Source organism: Bombus vosnesenskii, unplaced genomic scaffold (genome assembly GCF_011952255.1).
Source record: "Bombus vosnesenskii isolate JDL3184/JDL3185 unplaced genomic scaffold, Bvos_JDL3184-5_v1.1 scf7180000016278, whole genome shotgun sequence".
NCBI classification, from domain to species: domain Eukaryota; kingdom Metazoa; phylum Arthropoda; class Insecta; order Hymenoptera; family Apidae; genus Bombus; species Bombus vosnesenskii.
In genome coordinates, this window is record NW_022884347.1 from 76182 (window position 1) to 96873 (window position 20692).

The 20692-nt window shown below is 31.0% G+C and overlaps 4 protein-coding genes and 1 long non-coding RNA gene across 6 annotated transcripts; 3 read left to right on the top strand and 2 right to left on the bottom strand.

The window, feature by feature from the left end:
* Positions 1 to 2706: 2706 nt before the first annotated feature.
* Positions 2707 to 6382, bottom strand: LOC117242755 (myoneurin-like). The gene is made up of 4 exons (XM_033509670.1): positions 6191 to 6382; positions 5376 to 5483; positions 3579 to 4173; positions 2707 to 3080 (listed from the first exon to the last, which is right to left on the bottom strand). The coding sequence occupies exons 1-3, from the start codon at positions 6245 to 6247 to the stop codon at positions 3607 to 3609; spliced, it is 732 nt and encodes a 243-aa protein (XP_033365561.1). The 5' UTR covers positions 6248 to 6382; the 3' UTR covers positions 2707 to 3080; positions 3579 to 3606.
* A 395-nt stretch (positions 6383 to 6777) lies between these two features.
* Positions 6778 to 9144, bottom strand: LOC117242752 (cleavage stimulation factor subunit 1). Its single transcript, XM_033509666.1, has 4 exons — positions 8770 to 9144; positions 7695 to 8595; positions 7525 to 7618; positions 6778 to 7405 (listed from the first exon to the last, which is right to left on the bottom strand). The coding sequence occupies exons 1-4, from the start codon at positions 8838 to 8840 to the stop codon at positions 7161 to 7163; spliced, it is 1311 nt and encodes a 436-aa protein (XP_033365557.1). The 5' UTR covers positions 8841 to 9144; the 3' UTR covers positions 6778 to 7160.
* On the top strand, positions 8784 to 10728 carry LOC117242756 (transmembrane protein 203). Of its 2 annotated transcripts, XM_033509671.1 has the most exons (4): positions 8784 to 8950; positions 9093 to 9300; positions 9613 to 9781; positions 9865 to 10086. In XM_033509671.1, the coding sequence occupies exons 2-4, from the start codon at positions 9118 to 9120 to the stop codon at positions 9981 to 9983; spliced, it is 471 nt and encodes a 156-aa protein (XP_033365562.1). In that variant the 5' UTR covers positions 8784 to 8950; positions 9093 to 9117; the 3' UTR covers positions 9984 to 10086. The 2 variants fall into 2 exon arrangements, with proteins under 2 accessions (XP_033365562.1, XP_033365563.1); XM_033509672.1 differs by lacking the exons at positions 8784 to 8950; positions 9093 to 9300 and having other exon boundaries at positions 9640 to 9781; positions 9865 to 10728.
* An 890-nt stretch (positions 10729 to 11618) lies between these two features.
* LOC117242750 lies at positions 11619 to 17301 on the top strand. Its single transcript, XM_033509665.1, has 9 exons — positions 11619 to 11872; positions 12092 to 12305; positions 12377 to 12587; positions 12661 to 12925; positions 13647 to 13799; positions 13900 to 14481; positions 14578 to 14990; positions 15073 to 15280; positions 15400 to 17301. The coding sequence occupies exons 1-9, from the start codon at positions 11845 to 11847 to the stop codon at positions 15627 to 15629; spliced, it is 2304 nt and encodes a 767-aa protein (XP_033365556.1). The 5' UTR covers positions 11619 to 11844; the 3' UTR covers positions 15630 to 17301.
* A 2344-nt stretch (positions 17302 to 19645) lies between these two features.
* On the top strand, positions 19646 to 20396 carry LOC117242758. The gene is made up of 3 exons (XR_004495331.1): positions 19646 to 19729; positions 19828 to 20174; positions 20222 to 20396. It is a non-coding gene; the product is annotated as an uncharacterized LOC117242758 (long non-coding RNA).
* The last annotated feature ends 296 nt before the right edge of the window (positions 20397 to 20692 follow it).

A 20692-nucleotide genomic window follows, 5' to 3' on the forward strand; every position in this document is an offset into this window, starting at 1 on the left:
AAAAATTGTTGTTCGTGTAAATTTCTCTATAGTAACTGATGATAACAATCATGTTTTTGTAGTTCTTGTTTGGATATAAATAGAATTTCTACTATTAAACGAAAACAAGCATGATAACTCTTTCCTCTTTCTTTTTTTGCTTCGTTTCCTTTTAAGATATATTCAATTTTTCTTTTCCGTTATTACAATCTGTTTTAGAGTTTATTCTTTTTAAACAAATTCTGTGAATAATCCGAATTATTGGTTCTGCACGCATTTTTCTTTCTTTCGCTTTTAAATTCGCGGTATTTGTAAAGCGCTGCGATCTCGCCATCTGGTGACTAAACGCAATCGATTAAATAGTGAAATCGACATTGTTGACTGTTGATAATTACGGTAGCAAGAACTATATTCAACATCGAACGATACGATAACGTGAGTATGCTTAAAATTTGTTTATTTGTCATGATAATCTTTTCTCCGTTTTTATAGGCAATATTTAACGTTTGTGAGAAATATTTATACACTCGTAAAATACTTTTAAAAAAGATATCGAATTTTATCAAAACTAATATACTGATTGTACAAAATCATCGTCTTTCATCCTGATTTCTATTAATATTTACAGATCCAGCTTTGAAACAATTGTTCAATTTAAATATAATTTATCTACGAAAATCTCTAAATTCCATTTATAGAGACGCTATAAATTTCTCCACGACGAAAACGAACATATTGTTCGTGTAACTTGTATACCACGTCTATTAAGCAAAGCATATTCCGTTTTTATATCTCATCTTATATCTGTTCACAAATAGATTTATCGATAACGACTTTTTTAATTATTTCTCTTCTTCTCTTAGCTTCTCTAAGATATCTGCAAGATCTGACACATCACATTTCGATGGATATATTTTTGATGGTTTTTCTTTCTTTTCGAATTGCAAATTTGTTAAGTGTTCGTCAAATTGTAGTACAGATTGTATCAAACGATTAAATTTTACACATACTCGCACACATCGTTTCGAATTGAACTACCCAAATATGATCAAAGCACAATAAATGTACAGTAATATGAAAACGTCTATTGGTGTCGACTACCGAGAATGACAAATATTAAACTTAAGTTTTCAATAATCTATTTTTCTCAACTGATTATCGTTCACCGCGAATTATTCATGTAAAAATATGATTCTCTTGAATTTCTCAAACCGAAAAAGAACTTTCTTTAGCTATTCTTTATAAGAGTTGAAGTATAAGGTTCAGGCTGATAAGAATTCTCTAATTTATAACAAGAATAATACACAGCTAAAATAGTAAATATATATAATATATATATGCGTATGTATATGTTTATGTATATATACACATACGTATCGTAAAAATTCTAATATCGAACCTCGTAGACACTTTTTCTCATAAATGCTAATCATTTACATACTTATGTATAGATAAAATAAATGTACCGTTTACTCTCTCTCTCTCGTAAAAAGGACTAAATGTTCTAATTTATAACGTAATATGTATCATAAAGATTAGTGTTTAACTGAATTAGTAAAAAATATGTTTCAGCTAGACTTTCTATATTTTCTATAACAGATGTTCACGCTGCACATGTCGTTCCAATCCTTCACGCTACCACGTCGAAGATAAGATCAATTGCCACACACGAAGCTTAACCTTAACTATATACACGCGTATCGCATTTGATTTTAATCTCTCGCGAAAAGCGACGCTTTGTCTCGTCGTGCTACTTACAAGAAAAAGAAAAAATACATGGAATGGCAAATCCTATTTTCCCTTACAATACAATTATCAGAAGCAAGCAACTTAGCTAAAACCATTTTCTTTTCTACCTTTTTTCTTTTTCTTTCTTTGTTTACAAACTCTGTCAATTATCTGAATAACGCTTGAGTTAGAAATAAACTCGATAAACTATTTCAGAATTTATCCGAAAATTTTGCAACAAATATCAAGGAAGAGGAGAAGGATAAAGTTATTTTACATTCGCGTGATCTAAAAGATATGTAAGCGCGATCAAAACAAACTGCTTCTTTAATTGCACACATGTTCGAACGTTCGAGCGTTTAACGATTAGATTTATCATTCCATTTCTGTATTTCGTTAAAACCTGTAGACCTTTTAATTATATATAGTTCAATGAATTATATAATCTATCTGTACATTCACAACCGTTCAAATACACAATAATATCAACATATTTAATATTGGACCATTAAATGAAAAGAAAACGGTGCTTAATAAAAAGATTTACATTCATTACAGAAATTCTACTATAAAAAATACATATGCATAAATTTATATTATACAATATTTTTGTTGCTTTTCATTTTCTTCTTTTTTCAATTTGAACGATAGAAAGAAAGCATATCCTATTAAAGTGTTAGTTGCCAAATACAAAGGAAACTGAAAATACGAAAAATTGAAAAACCGGTTGTTATTAGTAACAATGTACGAGGAAGGAGAATTGATATCACGTCACGACGCGTTTCTCAGAAAATTTATTTCTGCATACCATGAAAAAAGAGAAATCGTTTCACCATAATTCTCATATATTCCATTTCATTCAGTCATTATTTATATAAGATAAGGTATTACAGTAATTTACTATGTACGAATTAATTTTAGCTACTTCCATATCAGATCTGAATTGAAGACTGGTGTTTAAAGACTCCGGCCTCAGCTCTGATTTGAAAACAACTTGTCTATGTAAGTCCATATTAAATATATTTTACAATAATATTATCATTGTACATGAACAACGTACGCTCTACACCTTGTTTTTGCATCGTAAACTAATCAGTGCACGAGTAATTTTACTCTTTACCGAAGTAAAAGTACATTAGAACAACTACTCTATGGTACACTCAATACCATTTAATACATTAATTAAACATATATTTATCCTGGCAATGAATGTATAGCAAAAACATATCTCAATATTTCGTCTGCGAATTAAAAAGGAAAATAATACTCGTGTACGCTGATTAGAATAACGATCGGCAAGAAGGTGTCAATTTGTTAAAATAGACGAGGGGACTGGCTTTGTAACCCCAATGTGTGCGCCGCCCTGGTACCTGCTACAGTAAAAGCAATATTTTATAACAAATTCTTTGCTTTTAAACAAGCTATAATTACGTTTTGACAATGCTCTCTATGATTCAATTTGCTTTCTAATCATGTACTGACATTATTAAAATTTATAAAAATCTATACAAGTTTTATACCATTCATACTTCGTGTTGTTAAATAATTTTATACTATGTACTCTTATACTAATCGAAAAGACTGAGAATGCATGGAAAAACAATATATCTCCTGTCTCATATGTCATGATTAACGATAACACATATAGTTATGAAATTGTATACTTATAATTAATGCACATTTTTATATTCGTTAGCAATAATTACAGTTATTTGCACATCCATAAAAGTTCAGGAGTGTAAATACATGAAAATAGTTATATATTTTTCTTGTAACACTCATACATTCTCATTCCTTTCCACTTTATTCAACCAAAGTCTAACCAATGCTAATGACGAGTCAAAGAATCAATTGTAAAAAAAAGTGCTTACATGAAGTTGGTAAACAGACGAAAGGAGGTTATTCCTTATTTTCTTCTGTAGTAGTAGCATTAGAAGGATTTTGAGACTCTGATGAAGATGAAGGTGGTGCCTCTGTTGTTGTGTCTGTTGCATCTTGACTCGAATCCGAGCTATCCTTTATGTCTTCCTCCTTTTTCTCTTCACTGACACTAGAACTCTTGCTTTCTTCTGCGAAGCTTTCCGATTCTTCTGTAACTTTTTCCTCTTTGAAATTAGAGTCAAGCGCCTTTTCAGAAGCCTCTTTACTTTCAGTTTTCGCAACACTCTTGTCCTCGCTATCCGCCAATTTTTCTGTTTCCTCTTTGTGTTCATCCACGTCCATTTTCATAGATTCTTCCTCAGAATGCTTTTCGCTTTTATTGTTAGCTGCTTCTTCATCTGTATTATTGTCATTATTTTTCTCTTGCCGTTTAGGACGCCCGCGCCCACGACCAGTGCCTTTTGTTGATGTATCCCTCTTCTCTTTTTTAGGTGGAGATGGCACAGGTGTTGATGAGGTTAGGCCTCGTGCTGAACTACGTGTGCGCCTCCTCCCTTCAACTTCTCCAACAGATGCATTCAAATCCTGCAATAGGAGATCACTCACTATTAATCATAACTCTGAATGCAGCATAGTCCAAATAGTATCTTACAACAAATCTGCTTCTTACAACAATAATGAAAATTTTAAAATACAACTAAAATGCACAGCGTACTCTACTACCCGCACAATTAAACAATAACATGACTTCTTTTTGTAATTTAGTCTATACCTATTAATTTTTACTCTAGCGAAATAATATAAAAATTCATGTTATTTGTACATATCTTTACTACAACTATAACGTAAAAGTGAGATCAAACACAGAAATGCGAAAAGACATAATACTACATATACATGTCGTCTAAGTTTTTCAAAAGAACCATATTCGCCGAGGGTTTGTTCTGCTCTTTGAATAATACGTCTGTCAGGATGTCGACGATTGGGATACCGGTGTCTGTAATGATCAGCTGCGGCTGATGCGTTAACACCACACGCACCTAACGAAAGTATCATGTCCGTATATTCCCGATTGCTGTATGTAGACATGATGGTAAACTAATAGGTACTGATAGTGGATAGCGATAAAAGTCGGATAGTAAGTTAATAGGTAGGAAAACACTTCGGTCACATTGGAAGTGTTTATCAACATAACGTCAATCGAGACAACGATCTACAGTGAGATTCGTTATAACGAGACGTGATAAAGTGCACGCGTACCGAGCGAAAATTCAAAGGCGATTTTCTCGAAAACAAAGCCTCAAACGAAAAATTTTTATTCTATATTTTCGACTTCTTTTTAGAAATCAATCACCCCCTTTCCGTTTGTACCACCAGTTACCAACCACCCTGTATATCAATAATTAGAATAACAACAAAGAATCAGCTATTCAATCTGAAAAATATGAATGACTTCATAATTGGCGGTTACGACGTGTATTAGCGGGAAATTCTCTGTCTCCCTCCCCCACCTGAGAGAATTCCCCTTGCCCCTACTCCAGCCCTTTGTATCCCCACTCTTAACACCCTTTTCCTCGCGTAGGCAAACAATATTTACGGGCAGACTAAATAGAGGGAAGTAATAAAGGGATGAAATCTTGATTCTTTGAATTTTGGGAACATTTACAAATTTTTGGACAAACCTAATTCTCATCGTGTAATCTAATTTTAAGAAAATAAGGAAAATACATAAATAGAAAAGAATAAAGAAAGTAAGGTATAAACGAAGAAAAAAAGACAGAACGCACCTTTGTGACTCGCTCTCCTTCTTGAGCCAATCTTTCTAGTGTAGAGAGTCTTTTCGTGCCTCCTCGTTTATTTTTCGTTGGGCTGGGTTTCTCCTCTGCTGAATGATCCTGAAAATAAATAATTGCTACATTTTAAGAAGATTCGATGAAATATATAAAAATTCATTGTCTCATAATTGTAATCGTAACTTAACGTAAAATAGTGAAAACAAATTAAATGGTAAACGATTTAAGGATTATGTCGAACTAACAGAAAAACGCATAAACGTGATGATAATTACACCCGTGATAAGATTATCAAGAACCGTTGAACTATATGAGAATACATAGCAGGTTTATTTAAGTTTCCCGCCATTTTGCCAAGTCGATATGTATTTCTAGCGTCGTAGTCTCGAACAATGTTACTAAATGAGAACGAGTTTTCGTAGAAAGCCGTATGACAGACAGTCTTAGAATCAAAATCTGTTTCCCGCCTTTTTTTGTACAGGCTTATTGCCATTAACCAGCGACTCCCTTCGTCACGAGAGTTACAAATAAAAAACATCCACCATCTTTGCTAATGAAGGACAAACGGCGCAGCTTTGAAAAATCACTGAGCCTGTAGCTACGCGGTATAAAGCGTCCGTGCATTTTAGCTGTATAGCTTCGTGTCTCACGTAATCACTTTTCAAACGACATTTCTTTATCGTAGCACAAGCTATTCTATCGAATTTTCGAGAGAACGAGCGTCTCTTCGTATTTCAGGGGCGCAACACGCCGCCTTAGCATGAAAACTCGGCTTGATGAAGATATTTCTCGTGCTTCCCTCTGCTTACCTTTGACACATCCTCGATATTGTTATCGTTCTTGCTCTCCGCCTTGATCTCCGACATTTCTTCGCAACTGAATCACTCAAAAACACTGGAAAAACCACAATTTCTCAACAAGAATTCGTGCTGAACCCGGTCGCACTGTTTATACGATAAGCAAAGATGGCGGTTAGCGTGGGTCACGTGATACATCGTCAAACGCAGAGCGGGAGTTCAGAGCGCCGCCTTGCGATTAACCGAGTAATTTGACACGTAGCGACGCATAACGCATGGAACATTTTAAATTCATTCATGTAACTTTTACTTTGTTATTCTTCATCATCCGTAACTGTTAATTTATCTGCTGATATTCTTTTCGATCTTATCGATAAAATCCATTATATAACTTTTTTTTTTAACACGACGAAAATACTTGGTTACTGAATTTCCGGCGTTATTATCGAAAAGCGAAAGGTAATACAAAATGCACTGCTAGCATGCATTCCATATGCATACTTCCGAATATTTTACCGGAATACATTTGCTCGTATAACGTAATACATTTCTTTTTGATGCACTACTTATCTGTAAACATGAAAAATAAAGAATTTTCGATTTTTATAATCGATAATTTAATAGACGCATAAACTATTGCGTCATTTATGTGAATTCGTCTATTCGTAACACTGACATCGGTGAAAATTGTCGTCTTTTTTGCTTCAAAAAAGCAAAATGAAATGAATAAGTACATTTGATATAAAATTAGGTATAACATACGCTAAATGAATAAACGTTTGTTGCTTCAGGGCGCAGCAAGTAATCATTTGATCATTTAAGATTGTTTGTACAAAATTTTTTGGAATCATTCGCAATCCGATACTTCTTTCTCAACGTTTCAACGATTATTATTCTGCTAATCATATCAAAAGCTACAGTAAATGTTACCAAACTTAAATTTGTTATGTTCAAGATGGGTATTGATTCTTTAAATTCCAATCTAATGAGTGGGCATTCTTCTAAACCAAAATCTTGCTCTAAAATCATCACTGCATGTTAAGAATGCTGGAGCGGTTGGAGAATGGACAATCAGTCTTACTGGACCATTATGTCCTAATGATAGTAACTGTTTCCTAGATGCATTTCGAGAATTCCATGCACATAATGATGTTGTCGCTTCATCGGGAAACATTACATAGTCTTCAGTGTGATTAAAAATAGCTTGAGCTTTATGTTCTTGTTTGCCTATTAAAAACCATCAATTAATCACAATACATATACAATATAATTTTACACAACAAAGAAAGAATTAATTTAACTTTTTTGTATATACTTTGGATGCACTTAATGTGTTGGTATTTTACCTGTAGTTCCAGCACCTGTATATGCTATTAGACATCTGCTAGTAGACAGTTCCCATAATTTTATCAAAGAATCTTTCCCTGATGACAGTAAATACTGAAATTCAGAATTATAAGATTATGTATTAATGCACAAATTTATTACATAACAAGTATACATTTTTAATACGAACCTTTCCATTTCTCGTAAAAGTCACTGAACATACTTCATAGCCATCATGTGCTTTCACAAAAGTATTTATACATCGGTTTGATACACCATCCCATAATTTGATACTTCCATCTTTACCAGCTGATGCATAAGTTTTTGCATCGGGAGAATACTTAATACTAGTTATTCCAGCAGTATGTTGATGACTTGGTATGCTACAGACAAAGCACTGTGCTGTATTAACATCGTATAACCTGACTACTGGATGATTGGTTCCAACAACTAAAAAATCGCCAGTAGGATGAAAAGATAAACATCGTATCTGATCTGCATCTGTAATAGTTCTGAATGCCTTTTTAACACTGGCTTTGCTGAAATCAAACAGCTTAATAGAAAAGTCTCTGCTCCCAGATACAAGAATAGGCTCTCTTGGGTGAAATTCCAGACATGTCACTTCTTCTAAATGATCATACAATGTCCTTATAACTGGATGACCACCTGTTTGATCACCAGGTGCCATTTCATCTGGTGCAGATTTAGCTAGCATTCTATCCACATCTAAAATTTTAATTGATGCATCGACTGATCCAGTTGCTATCAACTGACCATCTGCAGAAAATGCTCCAGCTCTGCAGTTTCCTTTGTGGGAAGTTACATAGGCAGTCTCATATTGTGCAGGTTCTGGTGCTTGAGTTTGAGCTTCTGTTTCAAATTCTAAATCTAGACCAGGTCCCAAAGTGTTATCAAAAGTCGATGTGAAAGAAGATAAGTTACTCGTGTCCTTTTTAGAACGATCAGGTTCATGAGCTAGACCAATCAACATTAAATGAAGTAAACGATCGGATGGAGGGCATGGAGGTTCTGCTTGAATTATATTTGACAGCTGTACCGCCAATGTCTGGTGTCCATCATAGAACAATTGGCTAAAATATTTATTACACATTATTAATAAATTTCAATTTATTTAAAAAGAATTATATTGAAGTACTTGCAAATCGCAAATAAGTTTAATAAAGTAATTTTAGAAAACTATTACTTTCACTACTTCAGATGACTAAAAAATAATTTATATATGTGCAAAAGCAGAAATACGTAACCTGATCATAAGCCTGTAAAGGAGTTCTCTGCTTTTTATAATATTTTTCGGGTCCACTTCTGGTTCTTTCATAGTGTATAAATCTCGTATTTCACGTTAGGTTAAAGACTGTCACTTCTTTCCGGTACGATGCACTAAATCGCACTCAAAACGCCCATCAATCGATGCCGTTGCTTTTCGAGGTTATAATTCTTTTTCATAACTGATCCAATAAGTAAAATTACCCCTGAATGTCTACATAGTCAGTTTAATAGTCTTTTCTTATTTAATCAAAAAAAGATTTTTATTAATTGAATTCTTCTTTTACAAATAAAAAATCAACAGAAAGTCGCGTGTAGTATTTATCAGAATGGCCGATATACACGAATGTTCCAAGTTAAAAGTGAACTTTCCAAGAAAGAGAAATAATCCTACAGTGAAACGTAAAAAATTATTATCTTCTGATTATATTATTAAGAAGAGACAACCTTTTGATACAAAGAAGAAACGGAGGAATAACGATATATATATTACTAATAGCACAAACTTTAAGGTAATTTTTAGCATGAACGTATAACCTTTACTTTTAACACTGTTAATTGTTAATTGTTAATAAGTACAAGAATAAAGTCTCATTCATACAGATTTTATCACGAAATTTCTTATTATGTTATCTACTGACCAAAACATAAATATGCAATTATAGAATTTATTCCATTTGTTGAATTTATACATCTGAAGTTTTATATTAAATACAAGTGCATATAGTTCCTTATACAGTTATGTAAATCATCAGTGAAATAATAATTGTAAGACAATCATTTTCTTTAATTTTAATTGTTTTTTTATATTTCCATAATATAAGGCTCAATTAAAAAGATGCGAAAAACACTTAAATAATAGTACCTCCGAAGTGATTATTCATGGTCTTGGTGCTGCTGTACAAAGAGCATGTAGCTTGGCTCTACAATTAAAGAAGAATCATTATGATAGCATAGAATTAGAAGTCAAGACTTCTACGATATCTATTATTGGTATATAAATATTACATATAAAAGATATAAACCATATTTATAATATTACACATTATATTAAAATAATTTTTTATTTATTCCAGATGATTTTGAACCTGTTAATGATAACGCAGGTTATGAAATAATTAATCGAAAAAACTCAGCAGTACATATTCGAGTGTTTCGAAAATTTTCACTACGTACCCTTAAATATCAAGAATAAAATATAACTTTCTAAAAAATACTCAAGATTCTTTAGTAAAAACAATTTACAATAAGTAACAAAAGACAACTGATAATATAATAAATGAAAACATAAAATCAAATTGATAATTAGATATTTCATAATTTTTAGATACTATAATTAGATATTTTTCATTGCTTTAAAATGATATTTACTTTAAATGAATTAGAACATTGGTTGGGACTGACCATTTTTGAAATGTGGATAAATTTAGTTTCATTAACAATTTTCTCAGTGTTACTAGCTCTCAGATTGGACGAAAATTATTTCCTGGGCAATACAGGATGGTGGATAGTATTCTCACCACTTTTTGTTGCTGATGGTCTGAATGCTTATTTTTGTGCAATTATTTTCATAAGAATGCATATGGAAGGAATGGTCAAAGCTGCTGTTTTAAGAGGATTATGGAGTCTCATATTGTTGATCTTAATATTTGTTTTTAAATATCTCCTGTGTAGAAAGCTATCAGGACAAAGTCCTTTAGAATATTCAGAAGTTTTGAGCCCCCTATTTATTCTTTTGCAATTAATTGCAGTTAGAGCATGTCAACTTCATTAACTTCTATAGCATATTATTACATACATAAGGTCATAACATACTTTTCATCATAATCCATTACCATATGTACACAGGCAGAAAATGTATTTACCGTTTTACTATTTCTAAAAGTTTATTATTAAAGTAAATAAGCTTATAATGTGTAGTAAAATATCTAAGAAATAAATTCAGTTGAAGAAAATACAATGTAAATGTAATATTCTAATAAAGAATTGTTTAATGCTTAATGCTATTTTTTAATTTAATCATTAACTTTATATTACTAAGTTTTTTTATACTACTAGAAAAATTTAAGCTAAAATTCTTTCATAATAGTTAATACCTTTGGTAAATTTGTTTTAAATCAATACTTCTAAACATTAATGAATGGTCCGCATCAGATATTACAATATTTCAATGTATGTATTTATATATGTACAAAATAATAAATTTACGATTACCTGTTTGTCACGCGTTTGTTAATGTGTTTCATAAGCATTTTATAATAGCAATAATCGGAAAGATTCGTTTAATCAAGTGTAGGACATTTGAATCTAAATACATATACAGTTAGCTTGCATCATTGTCCATTATGTACAATAGTATAGATTCTACTATGGATAATTTGTAATATTAGATTCAAATAAATTTTCATTAACGATGTATCGTTATATTAGATATGTGTAATATAGGAATATGTATATAAAAATCAAAAATTGATATCATAATTACAATTGTTAATAATAAACAATTGTGAAAGTTTTAAGATATCCTAAAAACAAGGACCAAATTTTTATTTTATAGAATTCCCGATCAACTTAAGTTAAAAAAATTTTTAAGAAGGAAAAGGACAATTTTACGTTTTAGGACAATTTATAATTGAAAAATACGAAGTTTTTAGGTATCGAAATGCTATATGCATGATTGCAACAAGAGATAATAATAAATAATAAAACAGAATTAATTTGATAAATTTAGTAATGTTCTATTTATATTCTAAAGAACAATGGACAAGCGTAAAGCTCAGGATAGTCTGAATTCTCCCTCCAATCATCCTTTGTGCAAAATCAATATTTCTAGCAAGAGGGTGAGAGAAACGGATGGGACTGTAGGTATCCGCGAATTGGAGAAGGGGTGCTAATCGGACTACACTATAAGCAAAGCCTGTTGCTGCAGTCACATTTCAAAATCCGTTGTTGCGATAAGTTGCTCGTTCGAATAAAAAAAAATTCGATTGTGTGTTAACAGGATTTAAGTATTAGAAAAAAGTTAGTGATGTGCTGTGAATTTCAATCCAAAGATTATGGATAAGCTGACTAATTGGACCCGTGGTCAGTTGCTTCTTATATTTTGATATTTTTTCCCTTTGTTTTTTTTATTACTGTTATTAATTGTTTCACATTATGATAAAAAATACATATATGTGAAAGTAATTCTCCATAACAGATGTAATTAAACACTGGGACATAATAAAAAAAAAAGGATCAATTTTATAATTATCCCTCAACTTATATCTTATAATTGTTTAATTACTCTAACTTTATCTATAGGTATAAATATATCATTATCAACACCAATACCTGGGCAAAATTGTGTTTCAAATTTGTCAACACCTTCAATTTTAGACAAATTACTAATCATTACTCCATCAATCACATCAATACATCAAGAGCTAAAATGGATTTTTCTTTTACATACATATGGTTTTGCCTGCCTCTTCTTTGTACTTGCATTTTACACATTTTTATCTATTCTACACTTAAGGTATGAAATTATATCTTATTCCAGATATACAGAACTACAAATGTATTGAAAAATATTGTATTTTCTTTTAGGTCTCTTATATCAAGTCGGCCTTTTATGTCCACAATTAATATGTTTTTATGTATACTTGGAGCATCAAGAGCAGCATGCCTCTTCATAGATCCATATAATTTTAAAAATATTATGCCCAAAATTATTGGTTCCATTATTTGGGATGTTGGATTTCCATGTGTAACATCTGCCTTTAGTCTCATACAACTGGCTTTTCTGCAATTAACTCAGGTAATTTTAGTGTTCTAGAAAAAATTGAACATTAAACAAAACTGATTTAATATATAGTAAAATATATTTCCAGCTTAAATTTGGACCAGAGAAGATTCAAAAAGAATCTTGTCTCAGTTTAATCATAACAGGACACTTTTTTTTTGTAATTGCTAGTGACGTTGCTCTTACCTCCCATAATTGTTATATAGCAAAATATGTGGTCCAAACAGTGTTCCTTATCTGGAGTATTTTATTGTACTTAACATTTCTACATGCAGGATATAAGATAATTCATTTACTGCAATCTGTGCCAAGTAGTATGTTAATGAGAGACAATTCTAATACACATCAAAAAGGTTTGTTTCTATAAGCTAACTTCAGTTTATTTAAAATTATGGTAAAAAATAAGACTTTATATAATTAATTAATAAGTATTAATAATATGTATCTATTGTAATATATATATTATAGTAGATATTATATTATATTATAAGGTGTAATGTTATTATTAGATACCCGAAAAGGTTCGTGTAGTTTTTTCAGTTACCAATGAATTGATATTAAATTTCGGTCAGTAATTTGTATAATATAATGCATAAAGTTTGTATCAGCAAAAAGTTTGATCTATGTAGTTGGTATACAATTAAAAAAAATTCATCCGACATTCGGAAACAGGGAAGATGTATACAATAATGCATGACCTCGTTCTTCTTTCAACTCACCAAAAAATAAGGAATGGATAGAAGTTTCTACCGCATCCTCCTTACAAGCCAGATCTGTCTCCTGTATCATCTATTTTGATCAATGTTAAATTTGCAAATAGTAATTTTAAAAATTATGCAGTGGTCAAATCAGTAATTAGTTCATTTTTTGCAAATAGAAATCGAAGCTTTTACAACGAAGAAATGCACAAAAGTGATAAATGGTGATTATATTGTTAAATAAAATTATGTTACAAAAGACACAGAATATTTGTATTTTGTTCTAGGAATTCGCACGAACTTTTTTTAGTACCTTATATTGATAATATAGGTATTAAACAACTATTTAAATATTTCATATTAAGTGTTGTTTTAGGTATTATGCAACTGGCAATGTTAGCTCCTTATAATAACTTGGCATCATCTGTTGCCACTGCCTTAGTACCTACTTTGCTCAATCCCAAAATTAAAGATGCTGAAATAACAGAACCTGCAACCCTTACAAATGATTTGGACAAAAATCCTAAAGGTAAAAGAGAAATGAAAAAGTATAGGTATAGAAGCAATATATTTTTAATATTTAATATTTAATATTTAATATTTAAACTTCTTTTATTTTAATATCATAGATCAACCTATGAAAATAACAGAAAAAGAGGAACAGGTTCAAAAAGAATGTGACAAATCACCTTGTAAAAGTATGCCATCCCAAGATGACAAAACAATTCCCAAGTCGACTGTACCAGAAGTATATGTTAGACCCCCGACACCTACGCCATCAGCGACAAATTTACCTATAATAACAGTATCTAGTCCAAGCCGTAGAAGTTCAGTAGCTAGTAGACGAAACAGTGACGCGTCTAGATCATCTCGTAGAAATTCAGAGTGTAGTGTTAGATTTATAAATGAAGAGGATGGTTTCACATCGGAATGTCGACGCAATTCTGACTTTAGTCCTAAACATTCACCCGAGATTGATAGAAGACGATCTCCGGACAAGATGTCTCGAAGATATTCTGAAAATGTGACACCTTTAGGAAATATTAGAGATTTAAGACGATGTTCTGATTTTTCACATGAAAAGAATAGAAGTTCTCAATTTGCTGCTAAATTAAAAAGGAATAGCGATTTTGGGAATAGAACACCTAGGCGAATGTTACCTCCGACCGATCTTCATAAATTGCCAAAAGTCGTGGACCTAAGTCCTACAGGTAAATAAAACCTAACAATAACTCACGTACACACATTGGTTATCAATCCTAGTATAAATACACTTTTATTTCAATTATATTTCATTTATATTTTAGGTTCAAGACGTAATTCTGATGTTAGCGGTTTTACTCCCCGAACTGAGATACGTAGAAATTCAGATATTTCCTTTCGACGTAATTCGGAATTTGTTCAAGTCAAACCACTGGATTTAAATCGCCGAAGTAGTGATATTAGTATTAGAAGCTTGAGCAGAAGTCCAACTCACGGCCGTAGCATAGTTCCTGAAAAAATAGAGATACAAGAAAAATCTGAATCTGATTCGGATCAACCAGATTGTAGTGAAAAAGCAGCTCTAATGACAGAAAAAAGTAAAGATAAAGATGATGATGGAAAATTACGGAAGAAAAATTTATCTTGGAAAAATGAAAAGGAGAAAGAAGATGTTGAAGATATAACGGTCGAAACTAATTTGCTTCCCGAAAATACTAAAGTCGACGGAAAAGTTGGGGTATTTTTATTTCACTTTAATGTTTGTCTTAAAAATTAACTTTTGTTATATCATTTTACAAGGTTGAATACTTTTTTTTCAGAATAGCGATTTTACGCTTCATTCAATATTAAATCATATTGCGTATGTCAATAGGACTAAATCCGATACGCCTTTACATATGTTGGAAGAAAATACAGCGGCAGTTAGGAGATCGCAAATTCGAAAAGTATTAAATGTAACATATGCAACTGCGGTTTTAGGAATCATTTTATGCATTACAGATGTAGCACGTATTTTTGGGCCATACGGTAATTTAATATAAAATACAAGATTACTAGCATAAATGTATTAAATGCTAAATAACAAATTTGATTTTTGAGAAAAGGAAAATTTTTGTAAAAAACTACAAATCTTTTTTTTAATATAGGTCTCTTAGCCGAGACTACAAAACATGGTATGCAACTAATCGTCACACAATATCCCAGACCATGGCCGTGGTTTATATATCAAACTTTGTGCAGAGGTTTGGAACTAATCATGGGTTGGGCAATGGCGAGTATTACAAAACAACCATCAGTAAGCCCACGACATCAATATCTAGGCAGTTATCCTAATTATAACATACATGTGAAAAGAGGTAATAATCCTTATATATAAAGCAATATACTGTTAAGTTGAGAATTATGAATTGAAATGCCAAAATGAATATTTTTAAAACATTATATTTTATTTGAGTTTATATTCTAAATCTTATAGAAATATATTTACAGTTTTACAATTATTCAAAATTCAAATAAGGAAATCTTATTTGTTCATAATATTATAATGAAGAAGAAAAGAACAAATAATCACAAAAATATAATATAAATTTAAATGTAATTGATAGCAAAAGCAAAAAGAGATAAAAGACAGTTAAAATATTCTTTAAATGAATATAGCAATAGATCAGTATGTTGTCTCAAACATGAATGTGTGTTCTAATAACTTATATATAAAAGTACATATACTACATTTCTAAAGAGAAATTTTACACAGGAAATATTCTTCTAAAGAATATATCTTGATTGAAAAATGTTTCTATTTTTCAGATTAGATTAGTTTTTAAACACATTATTTTGATAATGTTTCAATTCCTTTTATTTTAATCGTAAGCAAAATATTTTACAATTTAATGGAATAATGAATCTCTAGAAAAGAGCTACTGCTTCCTAAAAGAAATACCTGATATCTGTATATAAAAAAATATTGTATTAGTAGACAAATTACTCATAAATAAGAAGATTTTATTCTACATCTATTGCACCAATTGATAATTAATAGTAATAACAATTCAAGTTTAAAGTGCCCTACTATTGAATGTTTAACAAAAACTCTTTGTAACTGATATATAATCAATCTATCTGCAAATGCAAATCGTAACAGTGTTGTGATCCTACATGTGATATACAATCGTGTCTAGAATAGGAGGCCATTTTACGCTTATGTAAGTGTCATATAACAATGTAACAAACTACTTATGAGATAAGAGACTGGTAAATTTTGTTACTTATTATTTAGTATTTTATTTAAAAAAAATTCTTTGCAAGCTTTTGCAAAAATGTTAAGTTTTCTTGAATTAAATAATTTTCATAACCAAGGTTTTGTAAGTAATAACAGGTATTACTTGATAGTACAACCATACTATGAAATTATAACAATATTATATTAACATATTTTTATATTCTTAATAACATTAATTGTCATGAAATATTGAAATTATTAATCAAGAATATGTGACTCGATCATCTCAATGAAAATAATGCGTGTATGTGTGCGTGTTTTGCGTGCGTGCGTGCGCGTGCGTGGAAGAAAAAGAGAATGGATAGAGAGAAAATAATTTATATATGGATTTTGATATGTGATATATTAGCTCAAAACTTTTGTGTTATATAATGCAATAATTATTCTTTCTATTTTGTTTATATTATTAAAATCTAGATTCAAGGAAGCAAATATATTTAAATTATTAATAGCACATTATTATAAAGTATGAAATATAAAGTATTACGAAATATGGAGCAAAATAGATAATTATACTTACACAAGCGTGAAAGGTCTCACTATTTGTTTAGAAAAATCATATTAGGTAAATGTTCAATGTGCCAAATCTTATGTTAACGATATTAAATGTTTATAAAGATTGACTCATATAAATTAGTCTTTTAAAATTATTGGTATAAATCGATATTTATATACTATTCAGTGTACGTACAATAATGAATAACATTTTAACTGTACTGATGAATGCTGTTCAAAATGATAGTACACAATAAACCGCTATTTTTATCGATCAACGTCAGATTATTAGAAAAGAACCTATTCCATCACACAAAGCTTAACGAGAATTTTGCATAATAATAAAAATTAAAAATTAAGAAATTTAACACTCCCCTTTACAATATTTTTTTAAACATTTTATGAAATATAGCAAATATTATGCATAATTATTTAAAATTATGTTCAATACAAAATTCGGATGATGTATAAAAGCGAAGGATTAGATTAGAATTACAGCGGGGAAAAACTTATTAATATTATATTCTTATCTTATCTTATAATATTGTATTATATTGTTATTATCACAGAGCAGATCCCTAATTTTGTAGGTTCTTGTATATGCTAATGTTTGTTAAGCTCACCACTTAGCCGCATGGCGCAGCACTAGTCTGGGAACAACTATCTATTTGTAAAATTTTGTATCACTGGTAAGTCAAAGAGGAAATCTCCTTCCTGAAGCGGGTAAGACCCTTAATGTCGGGAGTTGAGGTTTACAAAGTGACAACCATAGAATGCTGCGACCGATAAGTTAAGATTTTGTATTTAATACTATCCTTCGGTGAAAGCATTGAAGCTAAAGAACATGCATTAAGAATGGTATATATTCGTCTGTGGTAAAGAATATGATCTAAACCATTATTATTACTCAGTGACTAAACAAAGAATATTAATTATGAAGTATTATTAAATATGTATTACTATTTCAAACAAAAGAATTTAACAAAATCACAATTTCCAAATTAAATATTTACAAGGCTTGTAAGAAGTAAGTACAAAACCACTGTATGGCGATTTTACACCTCTGGATCGATGGAGATTTGTAAAGAAAGTTCGTGTAAAATTGACCTCAAGCATGATTTTCGTTAAAATTTATTTTAATTGCAACGTACCTTACTTATCATGAACACATAGACCCACGTCACAATTTTTACACTCATAGCGCGATAGTTTTTCAAATTGCTCTTCGTTTCCTATTTTGAAGCGACAATTTGAGGTTGAAATTCTAAAAAATCATAAAGATACGGATCGGCATGTTAGAAAGCGCATCTAGTAATGGTATATTTATATTAACGAAAAGCAACGATTGATACCTGACGTTGGCGTATCAAAAACGAAGATTATATATTCTGTCTGTATATTGTTAACACTGTTATAGAACGATGTGAGGGCAAAAGAAGTATGAAGCAAGACAAATGAAAATGATCATTTAGTTTAAAAAACGGTGAGCGTATAAGTCAATAGAGTGAGTTATTATAGTAGCGCGTCGTAATATAAGATGGCGCATAATGCCTAAGAGGTTAATGTCGGAAGTTGTGTTTAATAAATCGGCTGTTACCATACCACTTTGATCTATTTGTTAGGATTTGTAACGCAGTATGATCTTGAATCTGCAACCTATAATACTACTATATTATCGACAGACGAAATATGAGAATAGACAAATTACCTTATGGACCTTCGTAGCCCAACGCGAATGTCATACCAACTTAGGAATTTGATACTAATTTTAGCGTCTTTTATTCACAAACGGCGGCCATTTGATAAAGTATTTATGAAAGAAGTATTAGTGAGAACTAAACAACAGTCATGTGTAAATGCATGTGTGCCGATAGAGAGGGGAGACGTTTGATAGGCAATTGCGTGCTAGATGGAGTCACGATATGTATCGCGCAAATATTTCTCGGAGGCTTAAGAGGTAAGACACACACAAATAAAGAAATAGACGAGTGAACAAAGCTACAGCGGTTTTTACTAGTAAACTAAATAATTTCAAAATCATAAAATATCTTTAAAAGTTTCTTTTACAGATACACCATGCATATATGTATTTCAATAAAGTAAGTTTATCGACCACATGTTTATAACTTGCGTTGCATCTTGCTGTTTACAGAAAAATCAGAGTTTAATAATTCACGTGAGGCATATATCGATAAAGAAGATTTCTGTAATTGTTACACATGTTTTCATGTTGCATTATAGTGATTTTATTTTTATCTTAAATCGTAATAATGTTTGGATATATAAATATGTAGTTTTACAAAATCAGGTAGATTCTTTTTATGGAAATATATTTGTTTATAATTTTGTCATAGAAGAAAATTTGGGAATCTTTCCCTAATTTCTTATATCGTTATTTTTCTCAGTTAATTCAATCATGGTAGACTTTCAGCTAGATGGACTACAAACCTACAAACAAGTAGCTATGATTGTTATTAATATAGAAAGAGGACATTTTAAATGTCTTTCTTTCATGTTAATTCCATTACCACTATACGTACATATAGAATGATAAAAACAATAATAATAGATAATTATAACAAACATACGTACTTGGTAATATTAACAGAATTGGCCATGTGAAGCCATGAAAGAAGAACTTACCAATTCCACTTTGAAAACTTCCACCACCTTCAGATTCGCATCTGGCATAGGCAAAACAGGTTCGTTAATGTTAAATAGAAGAAGGTTGAACTTGTTGAACCTTTTTCTCTTCTGAATTTTCATATACAGTTTTTCGTATTTACATGTCTCCACAAAGGACGAAGCCGACAATAGTTTAAATTCCAGTATCGGAACTCTCAGAACAGTTCAGTAAATAGAAATATTATCTAATTTTGCGACTGCTGAGTCTTTGATTTCCTTGATTCATTCTTATGGTGAAGAGATCAAGTTTAGTATTAATCTCGGATAAAGCAGCATGAGGAGAGGCCTGTAGACGATCGAATAATGATGATAAAGAATTGTCATCCGATCCGTGCAAATCTGAGGATGTTGAGGTTGAATCAGAGCAGTTTATGAGTGTGTCGGTGGACTAAGAGTGACCAGATCTCATCAAGCATAAAGAGCCTGGATAGAAACTAATTCCACAAGATACACAAGTCACAGGTTTGTCACTATCACTAATCCACAATCTAATACAGCAATCGTTATAGGTGTAATAGAGTTCAATAGGACACTTATTCACAAGAATATAAAACAGTCCGAGAAAACTAGGTTGGTAACAGTAGAATACACAGAGCAAAACAAGACACGGCTTAGCACAGCAATTACGAAGTAGTCTTAACGCGTCACCTCGCAAGGTCAGCATTTGTTTGCTTAATCGCTTCAACTCAGCTTAAAAACTAAGTCGCGAGATAGTTTTTCATATAACTCGTAAACTAAGACCGACCGCCGGTTATATGTTCAGGAAAAAATTGTTCAAAATGTTGAGACTTACAAGATACTACATATTTAACATTAAAATTGTAAAGGGCGTTACATTGACAGATTCACCAATTAAGCGTGATAGCCAAATACCGAGTTCTTCACGATTTTGAATACTACAAACTGTGAATCGACATTAACTATACAATAGTTATAAAATTTTTTTTTATTTATTTATTTAAATTTTACAATTTGTCCAG

What these genes read in the sequence shown, in the direction of transcription:
- LOC117242755 (XM_033509670.1), bottom strand. Translation starts at nt 6,247, where the DNA reads ATGTCGGAGATCAAGGCGGAGAGCAAGAACGATAACAATATCGAGGAT. An exon ending in ATATCGAGGATGTGTCAAAG is followed by an intron (nt 5,484 to 6,190) that starts GTAAGCAGAGGG and finishes ATTTATTTTCAG; the next exon opens with GATCATTCAGCAGAGGAGAA. An exon ending in AAGGAGAGCGAGTCACAAAG is followed by an intron (nt 4,174 to 5,375) that starts GTGCGTTCTGTC and finishes CTCCTATTGCAG; the next exon opens with GATTTGAATGCATCTGTTGG.
- LOC117242752 (XM_033509666.1), bottom strand. Translation starts at nt 8,840, where the DNA reads ATGAAAGAACCAGAAGTGGACCCGAAAAATATTATAAAAAGCAGAGAA. An exon ending in CTTTACAGGCTTATGATCAG is followed by an intron (nt 8,596 to 8,769) that starts GTTACGTATTTC and finishes TAAATATTTTAG; the next exon opens with CCAATTGTTCTATGATGGAC. An exon ending in CTTTTACGAGAAATGGAAAG is followed by an intron (nt 7,619 to 7,694) that starts GTTCGTATTAAA and finishes TCTGAATTTCAG; the next exon opens with TATTTACTGTCATCAGGGAA.
- LOC117242756 (XM_033509671.1), top strand. Translation starts at nt 9,118, where the DNA reads ATGGCCGATATACACGAATGTTCCAAGTTAAAAGTGAACTTTCCAAGA. An exon ending in CTAATAGCACAAACTTTAAG is followed by an intron (nt 9,301 to 9,612) that starts GTAATTTTTAGC and finishes CCATAATATAAG; the next exon opens with GCTCAATTAAAAAGATGCGA. An exon ending in TTCTACGATATCTATTATTG is followed by an intron (nt 9,782 to 9,864) that starts GTATATAAATAT and finishes TATTTATTCCAG; the next exon opens with ATGATTTTGAACCTGTTAAT.
- LOC117242750 (XM_033509665.1), top strand. Translation starts at nt 11,845, where the DNA reads ATGGATAAGCTGACTAATTGGACCCGTG. An exon ending in TTATCTATTCTACACTTAAG is followed by an intron (nt 12,306 to 12,376) that starts GTATGAAATTAT and finishes ATTTTCTTTTAG; the next exon opens with GTCTCTTATATCAAGTCGGC. An exon ending in ACGTATTTTTGGGCCATACG is followed by an intron (nt 15,281 to 15,399) that starts GTAATTTAATAT and finishes TTTTTAATATAG; the next exon opens with GTCTCTTAGCCGAGACTACA.